General features: G+C 50.6%; 1 protein-coding gene across 6 annotated transcripts in view; it reads left to right on the forward strand.

Moving 5' to 3' along the window:
- Tbc1d2 (TBC1 domain family member 2) overlaps nt 1–23278 on the forward strand; it is a 46347-nt gene that overhangs the window by 11579 nt on the left and 11490 nt on the right. For 2 of the 6 annotated variants that reach the window (XM_050156056.1, XM_050156058.1), the window contains exons 3-8: nt 1225–1372; nt 6110–6243; nt 7511–7710; nt 17266–17640; nt 21661–21771; nt 22743–22927. In XM_050156056.1, coding sequence (XP_050012013.1) covers nt 1225–1372; nt 6110–6243; nt 7511–7710; nt 17266–17640; nt 21661–21771; nt 22743–22927 — 1153 coding nt within the window. Of the gene's footprint in view, nt 1–1224; nt 1373–4801; nt 5736–6109; nt 6244–7510; nt 7711–17265; nt 17641–21274; nt 21441–21660; nt 21772–22742; nt 22928–23278 lie in introns of those variants that run through there. The other 4 variants (XM_050156057.1, XM_050156059.1, XM_050156060.1 and 1 more) reach the window with 4 other exon arrangements.

Consider the following 23278-nt stretch of genomic DNA (forward strand, 5'->3'; position numbering starts at 1 on the left):
AGCTAACACAGGAAAGGTCACACAGATTCCAGAACAGTGAGTCATGGGACAGCTCATTCTTTCTTATCTTCAAAATCCAGGGTTTCAACCAGAAAGAAATCTGAAGAAATTACTACTCAGGTATTAAAGCTCTTATAAACTTACTATTTTGATTAGGAACAACCCTTATAAAGGTAGGCATTATAATGGTCTGGCATTTTCCACTTGATATTATGTTCCATGTATGTTCCTATGTTCTCTGGAGGAAAAGGCTGACCTGGAACTCACAGCAATTCTCCTGCCTCAGCTGCCTACTTCTCTTGTGTTGCACAGTGGAGTGGCAGTTGTATGGAGGTATCAGGGTTTACCCGACCTGCTCCCGGGTTGTAAAATCTTCATTTCTAGCTGAGCTTGTTGTTACGCACCTGTAACCCCCAGTACTTGAGAGCTGGAGGCAGGTGTGTGGAATACAAGGTCAAGGCCGGTGTAATTTAACGAGATTCCGTGTCCAAATAAAGGATTGGGGAGCTGGCTCAGTAGATAAAGAGTTGCCGTGCAAGCCTGAGAACAAGCAGTCGGATCCTAGAACTCAGGGAATACCCAGGTGGGTGTGGCATTCAGCACCCTGTAATTCTGCCTCTGGGGAGGTTGAGCTAGGAGATTCAGAGCAAGCTGAATAGATATCCTCACTGACAAACTCTGGGCACAGTGAGAGACCCTGTGTTAGTAAATAAAGCAGAGACGGAGAAAGATAATCTGACGTCAACCTCTGGCCACCACACACTAGCACATACATATGCATGTGTGTCCAGTACACATTCAAGCATGTATATATGCTCCCCCACACATACATGCACATGCTAAAAAAAAAAAAAAAAACAAACAAACGAACAAACAACAAAACCCTGAAAAAGTTATTTCCACTTTAAGGTACTAGGAGAGACCCTTTGACGCATCAAGTTTCAGCACATTTCAGACATCTTCTAAATGGCTCATCAGATACAGAATAACCTGCAGGCCTCCATGTTTGTGAAGAGTCTCTGCGAAGGCTGCAGCAGCAAAACAGATCATGTTGCAGCACTTTGCCGTTGCTAGCCTGCATCAAGGTCGCTAGCCGCTAGCTGAGCAGCTGTCACAACCCTGTACACTGTCAGTCAAGAGCTGAGCCCACAGCCCAGGACAAGGTCGTTCCTACCAAGTATGCTAGCTCACACCAGTCTTGACTGCCTGTCTTTGGCTCCCTAGAACAAGAGGAGGCGGAGCTGGAAGAGTTCCTGTGTCCTGTGAAAACACCCATCGGACTTGTGGGTGCAGCAGCTGCCTTGCAGCCTGTCCCTGCCATGCCCTCGGCCCTTCAGAACATCTCCCTGAAGCATCTAGGAACAGAAATACAGTAAGTGCCCAAGGAGATAAGAGGCAGCCAGCCCACCAGACCCCCTTTCTGTGAGCTTCATCAGGTAGGGTTCTGTGTAGGGTGGACAACGGTGGGATTGTTGCCTTATTCTCAATTAACCACATTGTTATTTAAAAATAGACCAGGTACTGGAGTCCCAGCACTTGGGAGGCAGAGGCAGGAGTGTCATGAGTTCTAGGCCAGCCTGGGCCACATAGAGAGATCTTGTTTCACAATACGCAAACAGGGCTCAGCTGGTAAAGCACTTGCTGCACAGATCTTGTGACCTGAGTTCCTTGAAATGAGCACAAAGGTAAGAGAGAGAACCAACTCCAGTGAGCTGTCCCCACGTGTACTGTGGCACAAGCACCCACGGGCACACCATGCCTCGTAATAATGAACAACATCTTAACAGGACAACCGTTAGAAATGACCCATACTTCTATCATTCATCACACTTAGCGGTAGTAAACAGCTCTATATACCCACGTATAGCTGAGATCACACCAAATGATGAGTTTGTATCAAATTATTTACTTCCGATACTTGTACTCTATCACGTCAGTCATGTCAGCTACTCTATAGTGAAAGGCGTTGAGATAAGGTCTTTCTCTGTAGCCCCAGGCTGGCCTGGCACTCACTTTGTGGCCCTAGCTGGCTTTGAACTTGCAGCAATCCTCCAGTCTCAGCTTTTTGAGTGCTGGAATTATAAGCACGAACCACTATGCCAGATCCTAACTCCTTCACATTTTTCATTTTTTATTTTATTATGTTATGTGTATGTGTGCTTGAGAGGGTAGTCATGTTCTTCCCAGAGAGAAACAGGCTTTGGAGAGAAGATGAGACGTGACCTTTTAGGGCCTGCTTGGCTGGAGGAAGTGCTAACCACAGCCATTTGGACAGAGGGGCATGGAGCCCATGAGAGAGAAGCCTAGGGGACACGGAGCATGGGTGAGCACCCAGGGTGCAGGGCTTGTCCCCTGAGATTCTGGAAGGAACTGGATATGTTGGCAACACGCTAAAGGGAAGAGGAACCTGGGAAGGCCAGCCTCCTAGCCAGCATGTATCCAGGGCGGGTGGTTTGTGCCTGAGGGAGGCCACAGCCCCAAAAGTGGAACAGAGGGCATGTGGAAACTGAGAAAGGGAGGTGGTTGCACAGCTTAGCCCAGCCAGTGCCCTCCCATCACTTGTGATGGCCACAGATGCAAGTCAACAGCAGCATTGCAAGACTGCCCCCTGCACCTCCAGGGCCCCAGACGATGTGGTGAAATGAGAACCTGCCCACCACGGGCCTTGCATAGGCCCTGGGAGGCCTTGAGCTTGCAATTGTGTGGCCTGAGCGCAGGATGAGGGGCTTCCTGAGCACTGCCGGAGACTGCTCTCACCAACCGCCATAGCAAGCTGATTTGTGGAATGAGGGTTTTCCAGAGTGACTTGTCTGTCATATTTCTCAAAGTATGTGTCTCACACGGGTGACTCAACAGAGCCAGGGGCCCGTACAGGTCTACCATATCCTCTTGTCTGACTACCCCCCACCCTCCTAACCCCTACTGCTCCTTAGTAAATGCCCTCCGGGTGCAGTATCACCCAAAATGGTAACGGGTCATAATGAAAACTAGTTGTCTGTTATAGCTCAGAACATTTCTCTGGGGTTCACAGAAAATCTTAACCCTCACTAGGTGGGATAACTCTTAATGTTTTTCTCTTTGTTTTCTTTCTCTTTTAGAAAAAGAGTCACCATATCAAATCTATTTCACTTTTTCCTATCCTTTATTTAAGGCAGAAAATATTGGTGGATACTCTGTGATAATAAGCATTTTCAGTAAGACTGGGCCAAGAGAAACGTGGGGTTGGGGATGTGGCTCAGTTAGTAGAGAGAGCCCTTGTCCCTCAGGCTCACTGAAGCTCTGCGTTTGATCCCTAGCACCCACAGCAGAAGGATGAGAAGTCCAAAGTCGCCCTGTCACACAGTAAACCTGTGATGCCTGAGATGCAGTCTGAGATGCATGAAACCCTGCCTCAAAAATAAATGATAATAATAATAGAAAGAGCTAGAGAAATGGCTCAGTGGTAAAGTTCTTGCTGGAGAAACCTCAGATCCCTGGCACCTGTCCCTAACTAGAGCACTGGGGAAGCAGAGACAGGAAGCTGTGTGGGGCTCACTGGCCAGCTCTGGGTTCAGTGAGACACCCTGTATCAAAAAAAAAAAAAAAAAAGTAGATAGTGAATGAAGAAAACGCCCACTGTCCCAGTGTTCACCGTGGCCTGCAGGCAAATGTGGTGGGGGAGGGGCTGAGTTTAACTTTTTTTTCTGAATGGCGAAAGGATTTTAACTGTAAGATCACTGTGGACTCACAAATAGAAACATTCAAAACACGGTTCGGTCACTCAGGCACCAGATTCTTCCCCATCGTTTGCATCTACATTGAAACAGATCTCAGGGAATTTCAAAGGCCAGTGATTAAGTCTGTCTGCCTTCAGAACCCGTCCTAGAATTCTACTAGGAAGCACGGATGCTCTGCGGCTGGCTTTCAGACACCATCATCCTCCCTGCCACATGTCGTGGCTTCCCTCCCTAGACAGGTGTGCCTCCCGTGGCCCATTTCTTTTTGTAGCACCTAGGATGTTTCTTCTTGCATAACCTGAGTTTGTTTTATTTATTTATTTAGGGTTTTTTCAAGACAAGGTTTCTCTGTAGCTTTGGTGCCTGTCCTAAAACTTGCTCTTATAGACCAGGCTGGCCTTAAACTCACAGAGATCCACCTGCCTCTGCCTCCCGAGTGCTGGGATTAAAGGCGTGCGTCACCACCACCCGGCTGCATAGCCTGAGTTTTAAACAGTTCACTTAGGGAGCACTTTTTCTCTCCCTTACTATTGATTTCAGAATTGATGAGCTTTTATCTCTTTGCCAGGAAAAATAAACACCTGAGCTCCCTCTTCATCTGGTAGACTGTGGATTTTGCTATATTCTGTACTCTCAGGCTGGTCTTTGGTGCTACCTGGTTCCTTTCTATAAACTGCACAAGGGTTAAGTCTGGACTCAGGAATGGGGCCTCAGCCTCAACAAGCTATTGGCTGAAGCTGGCCTGGGCACAAGTGTACTAAGTCCCTTGGAAGCCGTGAGTCAGTGAAACCTGCAAGCCTGGGTGGGTCTGGGTCCAGGAAGAGAGCAAAAGCAGAAAGCTGCCAGGAAATGCTTACAACATGCCTCAACAGATCAGAGCTGGGAACCACTGATGGCCTTTGGGCCATAGGATTTGGGGAAGTTAGGTTGACAAGTGCATTCAACATTCGTTCGATAAACGTGAAGCAATTTCTTTTTTTTTTTAATATTTTATTTATTTATTATGTATACAATATTCTGTCTGTGTGTCTACCTGCAGGCCAGAAGAGGACATCAGATCGCATTTCAGATGGTTGTGAGCCACCATGTGGTTGCTGGGAATTGAACTCAGGACCTTTGGAAGAGCAGGCAGTGCTCTTAACCACTGAGCCATCTCTCCAGCCCCGAAGCAATTTCTTATTACAGTCACTGCTCTAAGTCTACGAGCAAGCAGAACGAAAAGTGCAGGCACCGCTCCAGACGCGGGGTTGGGGCTGCAGGAACCAAGCCTGTGAGAAATTCAGTGTTCATTGCACTTGTGAACTTGCAGCAGCTGGGGTTACCTGTACAAGATAGAGCCATCAGTAATTCCAGCGTCAGTGGGGGGAAGAAGCTTATGAGACCCCACCCCTAGCCGAGGAGCTATTGGCAGCTGGTGACTGTTGTGTGTGTGTGTTGGGGGGAGTCATTTTCTTCAGGGTTATGGCCAACAGTAGGTTCTTCATGCTCAAGCTGGCAACAGTCATTGGACTCAGTAGGAAGGGCATATGTTGGGGGGTACTGAGGAATAGGGGAGGATGGGATAGATACATTGTAGGGGGCTGAGGAAATGGCTCAATGGTTAAGAGCACTTGTTCTTGTAAGAGGGTCACCTGGGCTCAGTCTCCAGCACCAGCATGGTTGCTCACAACCATCTGTAACTCCATTGCTAAGAGATCTGATGCCCTCTGCTGACCTCCACAGACACCAGGAATGCACATGGTTCACAGACATATATGGTGGTTTGAAAGAAAATGACCCCCCCCAAAGGGAGTGGCACTATTAGGAGGTGTGCTCTAGCTGGAGTAGGTGTGGCCTTGTTGGAGGAAGTGTGTCACTGTGGAGGCGGACTTTGAGGTCTTATATATGCTCAAACCACATCCAGTATCTTAGACTACTTCCTGTTGCCTGCAAGTCAAGATGTAGGACTTTGAGCTAACTCTCCAGCACCATGTCTGTCTGCATGCCGTACCATGATGGTAATGGACTAAACATCTGAACGTAAGCCACCCCAATTAAATATTTTCCTTTATAAGAGTTGCCATAGTCATGATGTCTCTTCACAGCAATAAAAACCCTAAGACAGCCATACATGCAAGCAAAACACTCATAAAATAAAATAAATCTAGAAAGAATACACATTATGTATGTGTGAAATTAACCAGGAATAAAAGGGTGTAGGAGTGTAGTGTGGCAGGGGATAAATGAGAAGGGTGAGGGATTGGAGCTGGGAGGGGGGGCAGGTGCGTCACACAGGATGCTGAGAGTGGAGACAATCTGGGTGGTTGGAGACATGCTGGTGAGGTCAGAGCTCCAACAGGCAGCAAGCAGGGCAGAGAGGTTGCCAGCCTCATGCTCCTCGCTTCTCCTTCCAGAAACACTATGCACAATATCCGGGGCAACAAGCAGGCCCAAGCCATAGGCCATGGACCACTAATGGAAGAGTCTTCACAGGGTGTGGAGCCTCAAGGTGGTGAGCAGTCCTCGACCTCTGACACCAGCACTCCAGGTGAGCTCTGGCCTGTCTCCTTCCCGTCTGCAAGAGCATATGTATGTGGCTCACGCAGAACACGCTTACTGGAATTCCTCTAGTTAAGTGGAAGGCTGAGAAACATGAGGTCAACATGCTGATGATTGGGATCTAGTCAAGGCTCTCTCTTCCAGGCTTGTCGACTGTGTGCTCTGTCTTCTAGGTGGCTGAGACTCTCATCTTCATCCCCGTCATGGGGTTCCACCCTCATGCCTTCATCTCAATTACTTAAGTCCCTGCCTCCTAATGTCGTCACACAGGGGACTGGAGCTTCTTCCTGGGGCTATAGGCAACACAAACGTTCAGTCCTTAGCAGGGTGTGTTGTGTGACAGACTTTCCCTGTGGAGTTGTAACACACAGACACACACACACACGTATATGACTATTAACCCCAGAAAGGGAACCCATGACAGACTAAAATAAAGATTCCACCAAAGTCCTAATTGGCAGAATCAGTGGGTTTGGGGTTACTAACAGGGTTATGAACGGCGGGGGAGGGGGGCAGTATTTAAAAGGGTCAGGGATGAATCAGAAAAGCAACCACATCACCCAAAATACCCAGCACAGGTACAGACTCCCAAAAGCTCCCTGCACACCGTGCACACCTTGCAGGCAGATGAGCAATCTGTGCAGTCGGCTTGATCGGTCTCCTCCCCAGCAATAGTTTACCTAGTTTTACACTACTGGGGATGGGGCTTCCAGAGTCTTCTCCAGATGAGTGACCTTTTTTTACATTCTGAGTCTTACGAGTCTCCCTTCCCTCTGGAGAGAAGTGTCAAAGACAAAGGCCTCCAGCATTCTCCTGGGCCTCCAGAGGATTGGCTTGTTTCCACCATGAGACAGGGTCTCATGTATCCCAGGCCTTTAACTTGCTCTATAGCTGAGGGTGACCTTGAACTTCTGATCTTCTGCCTCTGCCTCTGTACTGGGATACAGGTGCGCACCACCACACCAGTTTCAAGTGTGTTTCTTTGTAGTAAAATACACATAACAAAACTTACCTTTTTCTACTTCCCATCACACCGTTCTGTGGCACTGAGTGTGTTCACACTGTTAATGACTGCCACTGCCATCTTTCCCACAGAATTCCTAGTAACGAGTCATAAATAAAGCAAAGAGTATCCCCCCCTTCCTAATCCACAGGGAAAGAACAGGAAGGTGTCATTGTGTGGGTGAGGCACCTGTAGGTGGATGGACCATTCCATTGTTTCTGCCCATTCTGACATCTGTGTTTTTCATCTCCAGCAGGAAAAGAGCCGGAGGAGCCTCCCAAGCCTACACCCAGGCCCTCTCTGCCCTCGAGTCCCATACAGAAGCCTAAGCGACAAAGCAACACTTTCCCATTCTTTTCTGATGGGCTGGCTCGGAGCCGCACGGCCCAGGAAAAGGTGGCGGCCTTGGAACAGCAGGTGCTGATGCTCACGGAAGAGCTAAAGTCACAGAAGGTGAGCCCCAGCCCCTTCCTGGGAACCCCATTTGTGCCCCCTGGCCTCTTAGCCTTGCCGAGAACTGTGCAGTACATCAACCCAACCCAACACAGCTCATGTGTGGTCTTCAGAGAACAACTGTGGAGGTCAGAGGTGCCTCACACACAGTCTCTCAGAGACATGCTGTCACACAAACTAGGTGATAGGTGGCCCCCAAAGGCATGGGTCTCTGGGGGTTTGCTTTAATAATTGATTTGTGGATGCCTCTTAGAGAAACTTGGGCAGTCTGATCCAACACGAAAGCAAGGCAGTGTCTGGGAGGTGCTGTCGCAATGCGAGGTCTCGGGAGGGGTCCCAGGGAAGGTGGATGGTAGAACCTGGTGATGTGTACCGAGACCCGAGGGACTGACCCGGGACTGAGAACGCTGGTAGTGCGTGGCAGAGAACAGTGGCTGGAAAGGTGACTTAGTTTTCACATGAGTTCACCGTAGCAGACAGAAAGGAGATGGATGTGGGGCCATTGTGGCGGACACAGGGCATATGCCCAGAGGCGTTAACATTCAGAGGGCTTCAACTCGGAACAAGTCAGGCTTTTATGGGTAAAGGCCTTTCTCTGACGTATTGAGCAGCAGGGGTAGGGGCAGGGGCATGGGAGAGCTGCAGCGCTGGGCAGGTGCCTCTCTCCAGCACCATGAAAGTGAAGCTCTCACAGCTGTTATCACAAAGCCCAGGCAGGGCCTTGGTGGGCTCCTGTGCCCCTGTGAGGAAAGCAGAAGTTTGTGTTTGAGCTCTGGCCGCCCAGAGCGCTTCCAGCTTCCTTCCCTGGTCCGTCTGCCCAGGACTCCGTCTGGGGTGGGGCATGTGGTCTGTGCTGCGGAGTCTTCACTCCCCTTCTGTGATTCTGCTTGTGCTCTCTGCCCAGCTTGGGAAGAGGTGGTTGAGAGAGGCCCTCTCTCCTACCTAACGTTGCCCCTTCACAACAGGCCAGGCCTGACACAATTAGCAAAGCAGATGGTGATTGGAAGGGCTTCTTCCATTGGTGTGTCTTCACCTCAGGCCCATAGTGAGCACACACATAGCTTGCTGCTGTCAGGGAAGAACAGAGTGAAGGTCACAGGCTCAGCCCATCCGGGACTTGCATTGCATCACAGAGCTGTTGGGCAGCTGAACACCCAGGCATGCCCTTGCTACATGTGACATATCCTGTGAGAACACAGCAGCCGTGTGAGCCGTGTGTGAGCTCAGGTCTCCCCGAGCCCCGTGATCCGTCGTAGAAGTGTGTCCAGTTGAACTGTACTGCGTGTCGGATCCCCAGATTCATGCCACTGAAGCTCCTCAGCCACACTTAGAAGAAAAAGGAAAAGGAACCACGATTGTAAACACTGCGTGTGCTGTTACCGCATGTCGCTTCTTCCTAGAATATATGGGCAGCTCACCCTTTACCTGGTCTTCCTTTCTAAGGTATAACAAATGGCCAGAGGAACCCACAAAGCCCTTGGAGACCCATGCGCCTCTGGAGTCTCCCTGCCTTCCATAAAAGAAGACAAGACTCTTAGGGGCCTTTAAGGGTTGCCAGGCTATGAATACCCATTCAAAGGAGAAGGTCATGGGGAAGTGGTCTGGGTCTTTCAAAATGTAGACTTTTACGGGGCAATTTCCCAGGAAGCCTTCAGTTTGTTGGGACAGATGGTTGGGAGGAAAGGGCTCCCAGTGGGTGTAGTTCACCCATTGACTTTGAGCTCAAGTGCACATTACTGCTCTGATGCGTGCATGGCAGCCTAGCGGTGACTCCCAGCACAGGCCCACATTCTGACTGTGACGTGTCTGTTAACTTCCCAGCCTGTCTCCTCTTATGGCAGTTCTGGCTGGAGAGGTCCAGGTCTGGACCCCAGGTCAATGCCTGGCACCCCACAGTGCACCACAGCTGCCAGTGTCCCCTCCCTTGGGCTCGGAGGAGAGATGCTCATCTCAGGCCCTTCTCTCACTGTGGTAAACACCATGACCAAAAGCAACTTGAGGAGAAAAGGGTTTAATTTGTCTTACATATTGCAGTCAGTCATTAAGGGAAGTCATGGCAGGGACGCAAGGCAGAGCTTAACGTAGAGAACATGAAGGACACCGCAGAGCCACTTGCTGGTTTGTCCCCAATAGTTTGCTCAGCCACTTGTTTTTAATGCGGCCTAGGCTCACAAGCTTCACAGGCCCATCTGATCTGGGCAGTTCTAAAGTTGAAGTTGTGTTTCCCAGTGACCAGGTTTGTGTCAAGCTGACAGCGGAAGCTCACTGTGACAGAACCCATCAGGAGGAAAATGGCTCCTGGCTTTCCCAGGGCAGCACCTCTGAGATGCTTTCCTGTGTTTGGTAGGAAAGTGTGCTAGCTCCAGGAAACATGGCAACATGTCTAAGTTTAGTCGTCTAAGTAGACCAGTGGTTCTCAGCCTGTGGGTTGTAACCCCTTTGGGGACTGAACAACCCTTCCACAAGGGTCACCTAAGAGCACCCCAAAATACAGATATTTTTGATTCATAACAGTAGCAAAATTACAATTATGAGATAGCGACAAGAATTATGTTATGTTTGGGGGTCACCACAACGTGAGGAGCTATAGCATTAGGAAGGCCGAGAACAACTGGAGTAGATGAACATCAATGGATTCAAAAGCCCTGTGAGGATTTACCTCAAATTTTATGCTGTGGAAAACATGCTGGGACCAAACCCTGCCCTTGAAGACTCTGCCATCCTTCTGGGAAGAGAAAATAAGGTATGCTTATTGCCCGCGTTGCATGGTCCCAGCACAGGGCAGTCTGAGCACCAGCTATAGCTCTTAACCATGGGTGCCCTCCTGAACGGAAAACGGAAGGTCTGAAGTCTGAGACCTCTCCAGACCAAGCTTCCCAGGGCCCAAACCAGGTCTCAGAGTCTGATCTTTACCACTGAGGAGTCCTTTCGCTGGGCCTAGAGGTCACTTGCCTGAGGCCCGGTCTGCAGGCCTGGAATGCTGCCCACAGCCAAGGCTACTTCCATTATTTCCCAATCCCATAGCCTAGCATCAGACACAAATGCCAGGGGTGTTCTTGGAAAATGTCAGTGCACTCTCAGTGCTTCCCCGTGTCAGTAAGTCCACAGGGACTCTGGTACCCATTAAGCCATCATCCCATTATCCATCTGGACAATCCCATGCTGGCCTATAGAGGTTTAGACTCCAGGAGACAGCTACAGGTGGCAAGCTGACTGGGTGCCCCGGGCCCCTGAGCTGAGAGTCACACCCAGTTTGAAAGATGTCCACCCTGGCAGATGGCTGGTGTTGGCCATCTGTCAGCTGCTGGTAAGGTTGGACCCCAGTGGGCCCACTTAGGCTCACTCAGGAGGTCTTGGCTGTTTATTTAGATGGGGGCAGTCCTTCAGCCCTCTCCCAGAAACTCTGGCCAGAAACTTCAGAGTACTGCAGACAGGGCCTGGTCCTTGACTTGGAGGGAGGGTGGGAGGCACCCTGGCTGAAGCAACTTGAGGAAAAGCTTTTGACACTTCTTTCTTTAATTCTTAAGGCAGCTCTTCAGGGAACTGAGATCTTTATCACCAACCTGATTAGGAGAAAGTTGATACTCTGTGAAGTGGCCAGCCCAAAGCCACCCTCCTTGGATCTGTTAGCCTAAGGCAGGTTGCTTTATGAAGAAAAGGGTTGTTGTGTCTCAAGGGTCCCCTGATTGCTGGGGTTACAAGTACACACAACCACATAGCTTATTGTAGGCAAGCACCCCACCAGCTTGAGCTGTCAGGCTGAGATGTCATACCTGGGGTGGCCTTGCTGGCAGAGTTCTGAGGTGATTCGGGGCATCCCATGGCAGGAGACAGGGAGTTCTTATGTGTGTGCCCTTTGGTCTTCACCAGCAGGACTGAGTTGTGGAGACTCCACCATCATGACCTCTCGGTGACCCCAGAGGCCCAAGGACCATTTCCTTCCTCTTAGAAGCTTCCAGTGGGACCACAGATCAATATGTGAAGCTTAGACACACTCACACCACACAGAGCCTGAGGCCTGTGCTGACTCCCAGCCCCTCTCCTGAGCGTCACTTAGCGATGTACATATTGGCGCTCTAGAGAATAAAGGCTGGTTTGAAAGGATGACTTACTGGCTTTTAGAAATGAAAATAAAACAACTCATGGCCAGGTATGAAAACCTGAGATGGGCCAGACAACGGTTGGGTTGAGAAGTATCACTCAGTCAGCCTTTCTGCTTCCTCCAGCTGGCCCTCAGTACACCTTCTGACCTTGGAAACCACCTGGCCATTCCTCCGCAGGGGCCCAGGGTGCCAGGAATTGTGCCACATCCATCCTTGTGTTCCTGAAGTGTCACATGTGGGTGCTGCTAACCAGTCTCTGTCAAGGAGGGCTCCAAAGCCTCCTAAGGACACAGCAGCTTCAAATCTGTGATACTGGGTTGGGGTGTAGCCCATGCTGGTGGAGTTCAGGCTAACATGAAACAGGCCTGGTAGCACATCCTTATAATCTTAGCACTCAGGAAATAAAGGCCGGATGATCAGATGTTCAAGGCTGTCTTTAGTCACACAGAAAATTCCTGAGGCTCCGTGAGAGCGTGTCCCCAACTTGATGAACTGCAAACTTCCCTAGCATTTCTCTGTGGTATATGTGTGGGGAGCGAAGCCTTTCCACGGGATGCCCGCAAGCCTGGCATGCAGCTTATATACTTGGCTCTATGGCGACTATTACCAGACCTGTCCATCTCTGCCCACTCTCTGGCCCTCGCTGGTTCTGTTCTCATTGTGTACCTGTCTAGGCTCATCTGCTAGAGTCCTCCCAGGTGTGTTCACATCGTAACTTCTTAGCAGGTGAGAGTTTGAACCGTTCGTGCCAATCTAATCAGTGCTGGTTCTAAGTGGTAGTTTTATTATTCTTTTCCAAATCATCAAAAATTTGCATAAGAAGCATGAAGCCTTTGGTCAGAAAAAAAGTAATGTAAACCATGTGCCTTTTAAACTACTGCACTGTGGTGCTGGGGCTGGAGCCCATGCCCATGCTAGGGGGGCCTCCAGTGCTGTCATCTGCATTTTTTTGTTTTGTTTTGTTTTTTTGTTTTTCGAGACAGGGTTTCTCTATGGTTTTGGAGCCTGTCCTGGAACTAGCTCTTGTAGACCAGGCTGGTCTCGAACTCACAGAGATCCGCCTGCCTCTGCCTCCCGAGTGCTGGGATTAAAGGCCTGCGCCCACCACCGCCTGGCTCTGTCATCTGCATTTTTAAGAGCGTTTGTTCTTTATGGACTTGAATGATTATTTTTTTTAAAAAAAAATATTACATTAAAATGGTTCAATTACTGCATCTTTTGGCACCCCCAATTTTGTAGTTAAAAAAATGATAAATAGCATGACCACTGGGGGTATGGCTCAGTGGCAGAGCATCTACAAGGCCCCGGGTTCTAGGCCCAGCACCACAAAAAAAAAAAAACAAGCAAGCAAAAAAAGTACCATAAAATCACAGTCTGGTTTTAGGTTTGTTTTGTTTTATTTTGGTTGGTTAGGATCTCCCTGTCACTGTTCCCCAGTGCCAGACCTTAGATGCATGCTACCACGTGTAGCCATTTTGAAGTATTCAGGCCTGCAATGATGTATACGCTCATGTTGTACAAAAGATCAGCCACTTAACAGCTGCACTCCTCCTCCCCGCCCTGGGGACACTCTGCTCGGCTCTGTGAGTCTGAGCATTCTAGTTTACCTGCAGAATCGCAGCTAGTCAGTGCGCCACCCTCGCAGGTGCATTCAGAGCTGACAAGGTAGTTCCGTGCATAAAAGCACTTGCCACCAAGCCCAATGACCTGAGTTCAATCCCAGGAACTGGAGGAAGAAGAGAACCAACTCCCATCCATGAAGGGGCACACATGGGCATTCACATATACACAAATGCAAATAATAACTAAACATTAAGTTTTTGTTTTGTTTTGTTTTGTTTTTCAAGACAGGGTTTCTCTGTGCAACTACTCTGGCTGTCCTGGAACTCACTCTGTAGTCTGAGGCTGGCCTTGAACTCACAGAGATCTGCCTGTCTCAGCCTCCCAAGTGCTGGGATTAAAGATGTATGCCACTACCAACTGGCTACTATAAAATTTTTTAATATTAAAATTTTTAAATATTAAAATTTTTGTTATTGTTTTTCGAGACAGAGTTTCTCTGTGGCTTTGGAGCCTGTCCTGGAACTAGCTCTGTAGACCAGGCTGGTCTCGAACTCACAGAGATCCGCCTGCCTCTGCCTCCCGAGTGCTGGGATTAAAGGCATGCGCTACCATCACCTGGCTAAATATTAAAAATTTAAAAAGCTTTTTAAATTAATCAAACATCCCTGTGTTGATGTATATCAAGGTTTCTTCTTTTTAAGGTTGAATAATATTCCTTTTCATGTATACAACACATTTTGTTTATATAGTCATTCACTGGTGATAGATACCCTTTGACTGTGTTGTAGTAATGAGGTCTCGCTGTAGCTGGCCTCAAATCTCTGATCCTCCTGCCTCCACCTCCCAAAAGCTGGCATGGCAGGTGTGCCCCATCACCCTTCGCTCTTGGCTACCTTGACTGATATTGCTGTTTATGGGCTGTTTCCATTTCAAAGAGAAATGGAAAGAAAGCATTCGGCTTCAGAACCTGTGCGCTAAGGGCACGGAGAAGCCAGGACTCCTGAATTGAGACTTGGAATCCCCTGCTCGAGCCTGCTTTAGTCTTAGCTTTTCTCTGGGGCTTCAGTCTCTATGTGCCAGCATGGTGGCTGAGCAGGAGGTCCACGGGGTCTCTCTGGCCTCCAAGTTTTCCATATCTTTGCATTTCCTGTGGGGCTGCGCCCTCTTCCCAGGCTCCTTTCTCCCAAGCATGACTTGTGTAGGGATGGAGTGGGGTGGTGGTTGGGGCTTCAGGCTGGAAGCTGAGAATCGGTGAAAGAAGGCACTCGCTGGCTGTAAAGAGCCGGTTTCCAGACCCTCTGAAGGAGGGGAAGATGTTTGCCTGCTTCTGGTCCCAGAGCAAGACTCAGCTATGGTGTCTGGGTCTATTTCACCCAGCAGTGACCCAGGGCCATCTCCATGTTTCAGCTGGACCTTGAGCCACAGGAATGTTAATCTCTCACCCAGGAAGCTGTGTCTCCATTCTGGGACATTCCATACATAGTGGTCTGGTGTGCTGTCTTGTCTCCACCCTCACCTTCTGGCCACTCCCAAGAGCTCTCAAGGCTCTAAATCTTCTCTTTTTGCTCCCCAGAGCAAAGGTCTGGCTGTCTTTTGAGCTTTTGCTGGGGGCCCAGCCTGGAAAGGCTCCCCTGCCCTCACCGCCTGTGTGCTGTTGGCCATCTCTGACCCTCTTCATTCTTCAAGACTCTGAATTGCTTTGTCATGCTGTCTGGTGTAAGGACCTCTTCAGCCCCTCATCTCCACCCCAGGCAGAAGCCACTGTGCTCACCCAAACGCCTTTGGCAAACCATCCCACTACAGTGGTCCATCTGTACTCCTAGTCCTTGGAGGTGGGAACAGTAACCTATCCCTTTTTGGACTGCAGCATCTGGCATGATGGTGTGGGGTTAGTTCTTGAATGTGGAAGCCTGAGGCAGGAGGATCATGAGTTTGAGGCCAGCCTAAGCTGATTGTGAAGCCCTGTCTCAAAAGCAATCAAGAGCTGAGGAAGAGATTGTCAGTAGACCCGAGGTGGTCTTATCAGCTGCTCAGTCATGGTCTCTGGCGCTTCTCCCAGATGGAGTCATGCTAAGTAATTAATTCCATCCAGCTGATTCACGTACTGAACTGCTGCAGCTTGGACACAGTTGAGGTGTCACTAAGAGAACGTGTGTTCCAAGTGCACCGGCAGGGTCAGGATAGTGGCCTGTGGGGCTTCCCCACACCTGGCTGCTGGGCCGCCTGGCTTCTGAAATTCCGATTCTGGCCCTGGATCAATTCATTCCCTGCTTTGGGCATGGCAAACCTGAGTCCTGGGGAGGTTAGAGTGCTCCGTCCCAGTGCCGCACTGCAGAGCTGGAGGGCCAAAGGGGGAAAGGCCAGTGCGATTTCCCAGCTAGCCAGCTTTTACTTCCTGTACTGGCCTTGCAGGTACTGTTTATCATTGCTGGGCTGAAGGCTAGACTCAAAGAGATTGAGTCTGCTTGGTGAGCGTCCTCCAGTCCTGGCTTTTTCCTCCAAACCGGTCTCAGCTTGCTTGGAAGTGGCTATTGGGATACTGTATTAGTCTTCTAGTGGCTGTAACAAAACTTGACAAAAGCAACTTCAAGAAAGAAGGGTTATGTTATTTTGATGCCCCCTTCAAAGATACATTCCATCACTGCAGAGAAGTCCCGGCAACAGGGACTTCTTATCACACTGCATCCACTTAGACAAATGTGGTGCTCAGCTCCCTTCCTCCTTTTCTCCTTTGTATTCAGCCCAGAACTCCAGCCCATAAAAAAGGTGCCACCCACATTTAAACTGGGTCTTCCCACCTCAGTTAACCTCTAATCTAGAAACTGGTTCACAGACACGCCCAGATGTGTGTCTCCATGGTGATTCTAAATCCCATCAAGTTGACAGTCATGTGAGCCACCACAGATGCCGTCTTGAAGATTCTGAGGCTTGCACTACCATAGCAAGAAGGGCTGTCACATAGTCTTTAGTAATATGTAAGACAAGTGAGAAAGAGAGAGAGAAAAAGAGAGAGAGAGAGAGAGAGAGAGAGAGAGAAAGAGAGAAAGAGAGAGAGAGAGAGGAGTCATACCTGTGTGCCACACACCTGCACCCCAACTTTATCACTAAGCTTGGGCTTTGGGTCTGGATGACTCAGGAATAAACTCTCCTTTCCTGGACTTCAGTTTGTTCTTCTCTAAAATAGACTTATGGGTTCAGCCCTTGGAACAGAGAAAACTCAGGATGCCATAGCCTAAAGCAAGTTCAGAATTTCTTTTTTTATTTTGCACTGAAGAATCCAGACAATCAAGTCCAAGCTGGTGGAGGTGGGCAGCTCTGCTATCCTCAGCATGGACTCTGGGGTCTGGTGGCCATTCCCTTCCAGTCCCTTCCAAGAAGGAAAGGGAACAGGACCCATAGAACTTGTTTCTAGTGGTCTCCAGGGGACCCAGAAGCTGCCTACCTCTCTGCTTATCCAAGTTAAGGCAGAACTTGCTGAGATGTGTTTTGTTGTTGTTGTTGTTGGTCTGTTTGTTTTTTGGCCAGATAGCCCGTGCTCAGCTACCATTCTTGCTGGACTAAGAAAGCAGAAAGGAGGGGCTGGAGAGATGGCTCAGTGGTTAAGAGCATTGCCTGCTCTTCCAAAGGTCCTGAGTTCAATTCCCAGCAACCAAATGGTGGCTCACAACCATCTGTAATGAGGTCTGGTGCCCTCTTCTGGCCTACAGACATACACACAGACAGACTATTGTATACATAATATATACATTTTATATATATATAGAAAACAGAAAGGAGTGCTGGAATAAGATGCCCAGGGGAGCTGCTGGGCACCTCAGAGTTTTGAGGTCTGGGACAGCACATACCTACCGGGGCTTCCAGCACTCACCGCTGCTCCCTTCCCATCCAGGAGCTGGTGATAATCCTGCACAAGGCACTGGAGGCTGCCCAGCAAGAGAAGCGAGCATCCAGTGCGTACCTGGCAGCCGCTGAAGACAAGGATCGGCTGGAGCTGGTCCGGCACAAGGTGCGGCAGATCGCGGAGCTGACCCAGCGGGTGGAGACTCTAGAGCAGGACCGAGAGCGCCTGGTGCATGAGGCTGGCCTGCTGGAGCAACAAGTGCAGGAGCTCCAGCAGCACGTGCAGCTGCTCATGGATAAGAATCAGGCCAAGCAGCAGGTCATCTGCAAGCTCTCGCAGAAGCTCACCGAAGACCTCGCCCAGCCAGAGCAGCCTGCCGATGGTGACTTCCTGAGCCAGCAGGAGAGAATAGAGCACCTGAAGGTAGGCCCCCTCTCTGCCCAGCATGCTCTCCTGGCATCTGGGTGCCATCAATGGATTTCTAGTTGGGGTAGAAGTCCCCCTCATGCTGGAGCATCCAAACCAGAACTAGGTAGCAAGAGGAAAATTCTCTTCCCTCTTTCAGTTTTTGAAAGCCCGCTGCAGTTTGACTTTCCGTGCTGTGCGGGAAGGGCCTCTGAAAAGCGAGCAGGTGCCCAGCTTATCAGTTTAGAGCCGAAAAAGCTAACTAGTCTGGAACCTGGTTTGCACAGCCCCCTTCAATGCTGTTCTGCTGCCTCTAGGATCCCCAAGGTGCCCTCAGTGTGGTCTCACAGTACTGGCTGTGGCTGACCTAAGGCAAGGGCTCTCCACATGCCAGTCCCGTCTCAAGTGTTTGCTGTATCAGCTCACTGTGGCCTGTGCCAGCCCTGCGAGGCGGTGGCTGGCAGGTCCTATTTTTGCAGCTTCGGTTGCTGAGGCAGAGATGTTTGCCCAGCAGCTGGCACAGGGGTGGGAACAGAACTGACTGGCCAACCTGCGCTGCACCTCCCAGCCCCTCTGTGCCACCTTGAAGCCTCGCCCTGCTTCCCTTCTCTGTCTTCACCTCTCTTTTCAAGCCACCCCAACTCACAGGGACCAGCTGTGACCTTTAGGGCTATCATTTGAGGTGTAATACCTGCTGTGGGCCACAGGCTGCTCTTAAGGCTGTGACCGGGCTGCCCAATCACCAGCATTCCCGAGACTCTGGACCCTGTTATTCAGAACAGGCGCTCTTGCCCCTCACTGTCCCTAAGGACAGCACACAGAACCGGGTCAGTCTGGTCCCAAACGCTGCTTCTCATGGCCTCCCAAGCTCTTGCACGCCTCCTGGGCTCCTGGGTGGCGGGAGGTCGGGAGAAAGGCAACCAGTGAGTCAGGTGTGGCCACTGCCCACCTGTGACATAAGCTGGCCTTGGTGCTGACCCTGCTCTGCCTTACTAGCTGAGTGACTTCAGACAAGTTTCCTTCTCTCTGTGTGGGAAGTGGCCTTACTATTCCTGAGCTGAAGAGTCTAAGGACGTAGGAAGAGGACTTGAGATCATTACTCCCTTCCCTGCCAGACAAAACTAGCAAGCACAGGACTACTGTTAGCCTGAAGCCAAAGACGACAGAATGAAGAGCTGCTGAGGCCTTCTAGAAAGCCACTAGCCATGTGCGGAGTGGCGGGAACACTTCTTGTTGCCTTGTATGCCAGAGGCCTCCTTACCTCCCTGTTCTAGACCCACTAGAGCAGCACAGGGCTGAGACATTGATCAGCTGGATGGTTCTGGAATGCCAAGGGCCACTTGTTATCCTGTCTCCCCTAGGAGCCAAAGTATGTCCCTCATTCACATCTGTGGGAACGTCATTTATCAGTGAGGTGTGAGGAGACTCGCCATTGTGGGATTTCATGCTTGTAGATCATGCTCCCAAGCCCATACTGGGGTCTGACAGAGCTGCTGCTGTCTTAGTTCGTAGCTCTCAGAAGGCCCATCAAATGCCAGGCCTTATCATATGTGGCCACAGAGAAGTGCTCACATTTCCTGCTTGCCTGAGACAGGATGCCAGCCTTAGCTAAAGGCCCTCTTACCCTGTCATTTCAAGAGCAGTGCCATTGATTTCTTGAATTTCAGAGCTGGGATGGGGAGAGCCCAGTATTACCAAACTAGGCTCGTAATCCCAGTGCTAGGAGCGAAGTGGAGGCAGGAGGATTAGGGATTCAGGCCATCCTCAGCATAGAGTTGGAGGGGTTCAGAGATGGGAAGGCTGGGGAATCCAGCTGTGCAGGTACGCTGCACGCAGGTACAATAGCCACGGGGAGTCGGGTTCTGGTCTTACAGCATGGGCAGCAGGATCATGGTAGACTCAGGTCCCCTACAGGAGCCTTTCCTGTGCAAACCTGTGATATCCGACCCTGTACAGGCTGCGGCAGGCTCTCTCCTGGGCCCCTTCTGCATGTTGTCCTCTTGCTTTGCTTGTGACTTTGTGTAGCTTTTTTCTTCTCTGAGGTCTCTCTTTTTCCTCCCTACAGTTCTGAGCCAAGGAGCACAGCCAAGGTAGGGTACCAGTCTGATTGGAGGCTGCCCAGCTGCCATTCCTTACCCACTGTGCTCCGAGGGGTGTTCACACCCACCTCCCTTCCTGGGCACGGCTTGGCTTTCTTTTGACCCAGAAATGGACACCTTTAATGACAAATAACAGATTCTCAAAGTCTGAAGGGGTGTCTGTCCATGCTAAGCCTGGGTGAAGAAGGGGTGCGAACAAGGAGCAGGAGTGGGTGTGGTCTGGGCAGTCAGTGGCGTGGGCTGAACACTCCCAGGTTGGGATCCTTGCTCTTCGACACCAGCTCTGTCATTGAGGGCTTTACCTTCTAGATCAGTGTTTCCTCATCAGTAAAATGGGAACAATGCTACTTTTAACACTCATTAAATGGCACACAGTGGGACCGCAGGACTGACACACACTTCATTCTCTCTCAGCTGGATGCTGTGGCTTCCCAGGTGCTGAGGAAGAATCCCCTTGAGCAGCCGCAGCAGGCTACCCACAGACTGAGTGAGCAGGCAGGCTGTGGCAGCCATATTATATGCCTTACACATACAGTGACTAATGAAGGCACTTCCCAAACCCACAGCAGGAGAGGAAAGGCTTGGTTTCTCAGGGGATATGAGTGGACCATGTGCTTGACTGGCTTCTAGAATATTCTTCTCAATAGAAAAAAAAGATTGTGAGTCATGGCTGTAGCCTTGGAACCTTCCTATGACTTGCCCAGCCTCTTATCAGTCCAGGCAGCAAGCATCGTTCCCTATGCTGGACTGTGAGGGGCAATCTCAAGGCTCGTAGCTGTTTATCACGGTAGCGTCATGCTTAAAACACAGCTAAAACAGCCAGGGCTCACATTTTAAAACATCAAAACAAAGGGCTATGGTGGTGTATGTGTATGGCCAAGACCTGCACAGTTTTGGGGTTGAAAGGGAAAACAAGGAAATGAAGAAATGACAGACACAGATAGAAAAGCTGGGCTGGGTTGGGCTGGGCCAGCGTGCTCTGCTGTACCAGCCGCCTGGACACTCAGCACTGACTGGGGAGGCAGGTATATTATTTACAGCCGCACCAGGGTCCAGGCTCAGGCGTCCTTGACATGGCCATGCTCACGTCAACCGTACACACGCACTCAGGACTTCACTCACTCCTGTGGTCTTATCACTTGCGAGACAGAGGCAGGAGGGTCTGCAGCTCAAATCCATCTTTAGCTATGGAGCGGATTTGAAACCAGCCTGCGATATATGAGACCTTGTTCAAACAAACAAACGAAACCAGAAAGGAAAATAGAAAGAAAAGAAAATTAGTGTCCCATGTCCTGGAGAGTGTGGCCCCATGGCAGAGCCCATACTCCGATGCCACAGAGGCTGGATCTGAGTCCTAGTGTCAAAAGTAGGCAAGCACCTGAACCCCTGAGTGTCACACAGTCATGTTTACAAAGTGATACTTAGCACAAAGCAATCCACACACAGCTGCAAATACCTGGAACGTGTACTGATAAAAAGCAACCAACGCGATTCTAGGGGCGGTGCCTTTTCCTAGAGTTTAAGGGGTGGAGGAATTCCAAGTCACCCACAGCAGCCTAGTGAGCTGGAACCAGGTGCCCGGGGTTCCTGAGACCCTGTCTGAACTGAACAAAACAAATTGAATGCTTTGCTGGGTTCTGTCTCTTCCTTGACGCTGCCTGTTAGCTGTGTGTGTACTGTCCCAGCCACTGAGGGGAGAGTCATGGCTGCCTCTCACAGGTAGGAAAACAGAAGGTCAGAATGGTTCAGAGATGGCAGCCATCTTGAACTCCAGGCCTAGGGCTCTCCCCACATTGTGCTGGAGAAGTCTTTCAGACCCCCTTTCTCTCTAGCTTTGGGAATTCCTCAAGGAAGGAAGCTTTGGCAGCTCCTTTGAGGGTGACATCTCTGGAGCAGGATGTTTGTGGCGCCCTTGCTGATTCACTTTGTTTTTCTCCAGGATGACATGGAAGCATATCGGACTCAGAACCGGTTCCTCAACTCTGAGATCCACCAGGTCACCAAGATCTGGAGGAAGGTGGCAGAGAAGGAGAAAGCCCTGCTGACCAAGGTACGGGGAGTGATGGCCACATCTACGGTCTGGCCCCTCCCTGGCCCCTGCCTTCCCTCCTCTACTTCCCTAATCCCCTCCAGCCCCTCACGCCTGTGGCTGCTTTTCAGAAGGTAGACTTGGCATAGGCGACAGTTTGGAGTCTGTACCAGAAATCCCTGCACTCCTGGGGTCAGGTTCTCCAGGAGAAGAGGGTGGACAAGAAGAAACGGGAGTGTGGGGAGGCCAAGGCAGGGTTGGATTGAAGTGCCCTTAGAGTGTCCATAGCAAGTGGCTCCTGGGCAGGACTACAGTGCCTGCATCCTCAGCCCTGAGCTCAGGGTGGGAACTTAGCTGGCCCAGTCATCACAGCAAATGCATCAAGACAAAATTCCACCATCCCCATCCTGCAGAGACAAAAAGCAAGGCCCAGAGAGCTCACCTGACTCACCCAAAACCATCTGACTTGTGCACTGAAGTGGGGGCAGGGATGGGAGTACAGGGCACACCCTAGGCTGAAGATGAGGGTCTCCAAAAGCCCAAGGAAGGGCAGCAGTATCCTGCCGGTCACCACCTACAAGGAGCTGTCTCTGTGCCCAGTGCCAGGCAGGATTTCAAACAGGGCTCACTGCTCCTTGCCAGAATCCTGAGGAGACCCCATGATACCCCTGTTCTGAAGAGCCTGAAGTACAGGGTGAACTAGCACACTGGCTGACCTGTCACAGGCCACACCACTTGCAGTGTCTGAACCAGGATGGGGTTCCAGACCCTACATGAGCCAAGCTGTATCTGCCCTTGCTTCCCTCCCCTATTTTGAACCCAGCTCCCTCCTTAATCCTGGTTTCTTTTACTTCCCTTGCAGTAAGTCTTTCTCCATCTGTCACTCCAGGAAGGGGCAGACAGGGAGCCCAGAGCTGGGAGGGTTTGAAGCTGCTCTGGGCTTTGGCAGCATGAGTGGCCCAGAAGCCTGACCAGCTGCTCCATTCCCACAGTGCGCCTACCTCCAAGCCAGGAACTGCCAAGTAGAAAGCAAGTACCTGGCCGGGCTGCGGAGGCTGCAGGAGGCAGCAGGGGCAGAGGCTGGTGGCTTTTCTGAGCTGCTGCAGCAACTGGTCCAGGAGGCACTACAGTGGGAAGCAGGAGAGGCCTCAGGCAGCGTGGAGCTGAGACCCATCAGGTGAACCCGGTGGGCAGCGAGGGAGGGGCTGCGGGCATGATGAGATCATTGTTGCTAATGCCAAAGGCCACATATGCCAGCACTACATAGCTGTGGATTCCCCAGGCTCAAGCACATAGTAAGCAGTGTCACCTGGGGCAGGGGCAGGCTCAGTGGAGGCACACAGACCTCCCAGTCACCACACCCATCACACCCAAGCTGTCTCCTTCAGCCAAACCCTTGCTGAGCATGGCAAAAGGGGGAAGCTGTGCCTGATGAGCTCTGGGGATCACGGGCAGGAGTTTGCTTGTTTTGCTGTATGCCCCAAGCAAGGTACCTTACCTTTCTGCATCCCATATTCAGCCCCTGTGT

Source organism: Alexandromys fortis, unplaced genomic scaffold (assembly GCF_014885135.2).
Source record: "Alexandromys fortis isolate MF-2015 unplaced genomic scaffold, M_Fortis_MF-2015_v1.1 scaffold_92, whole genome shotgun sequence".
Classification (NCBI taxonomy): Eukaryota; Metazoa; Chordata; class Mammalia; order Rodentia; family Cricetidae; genus Alexandromys; species Alexandromys fortis.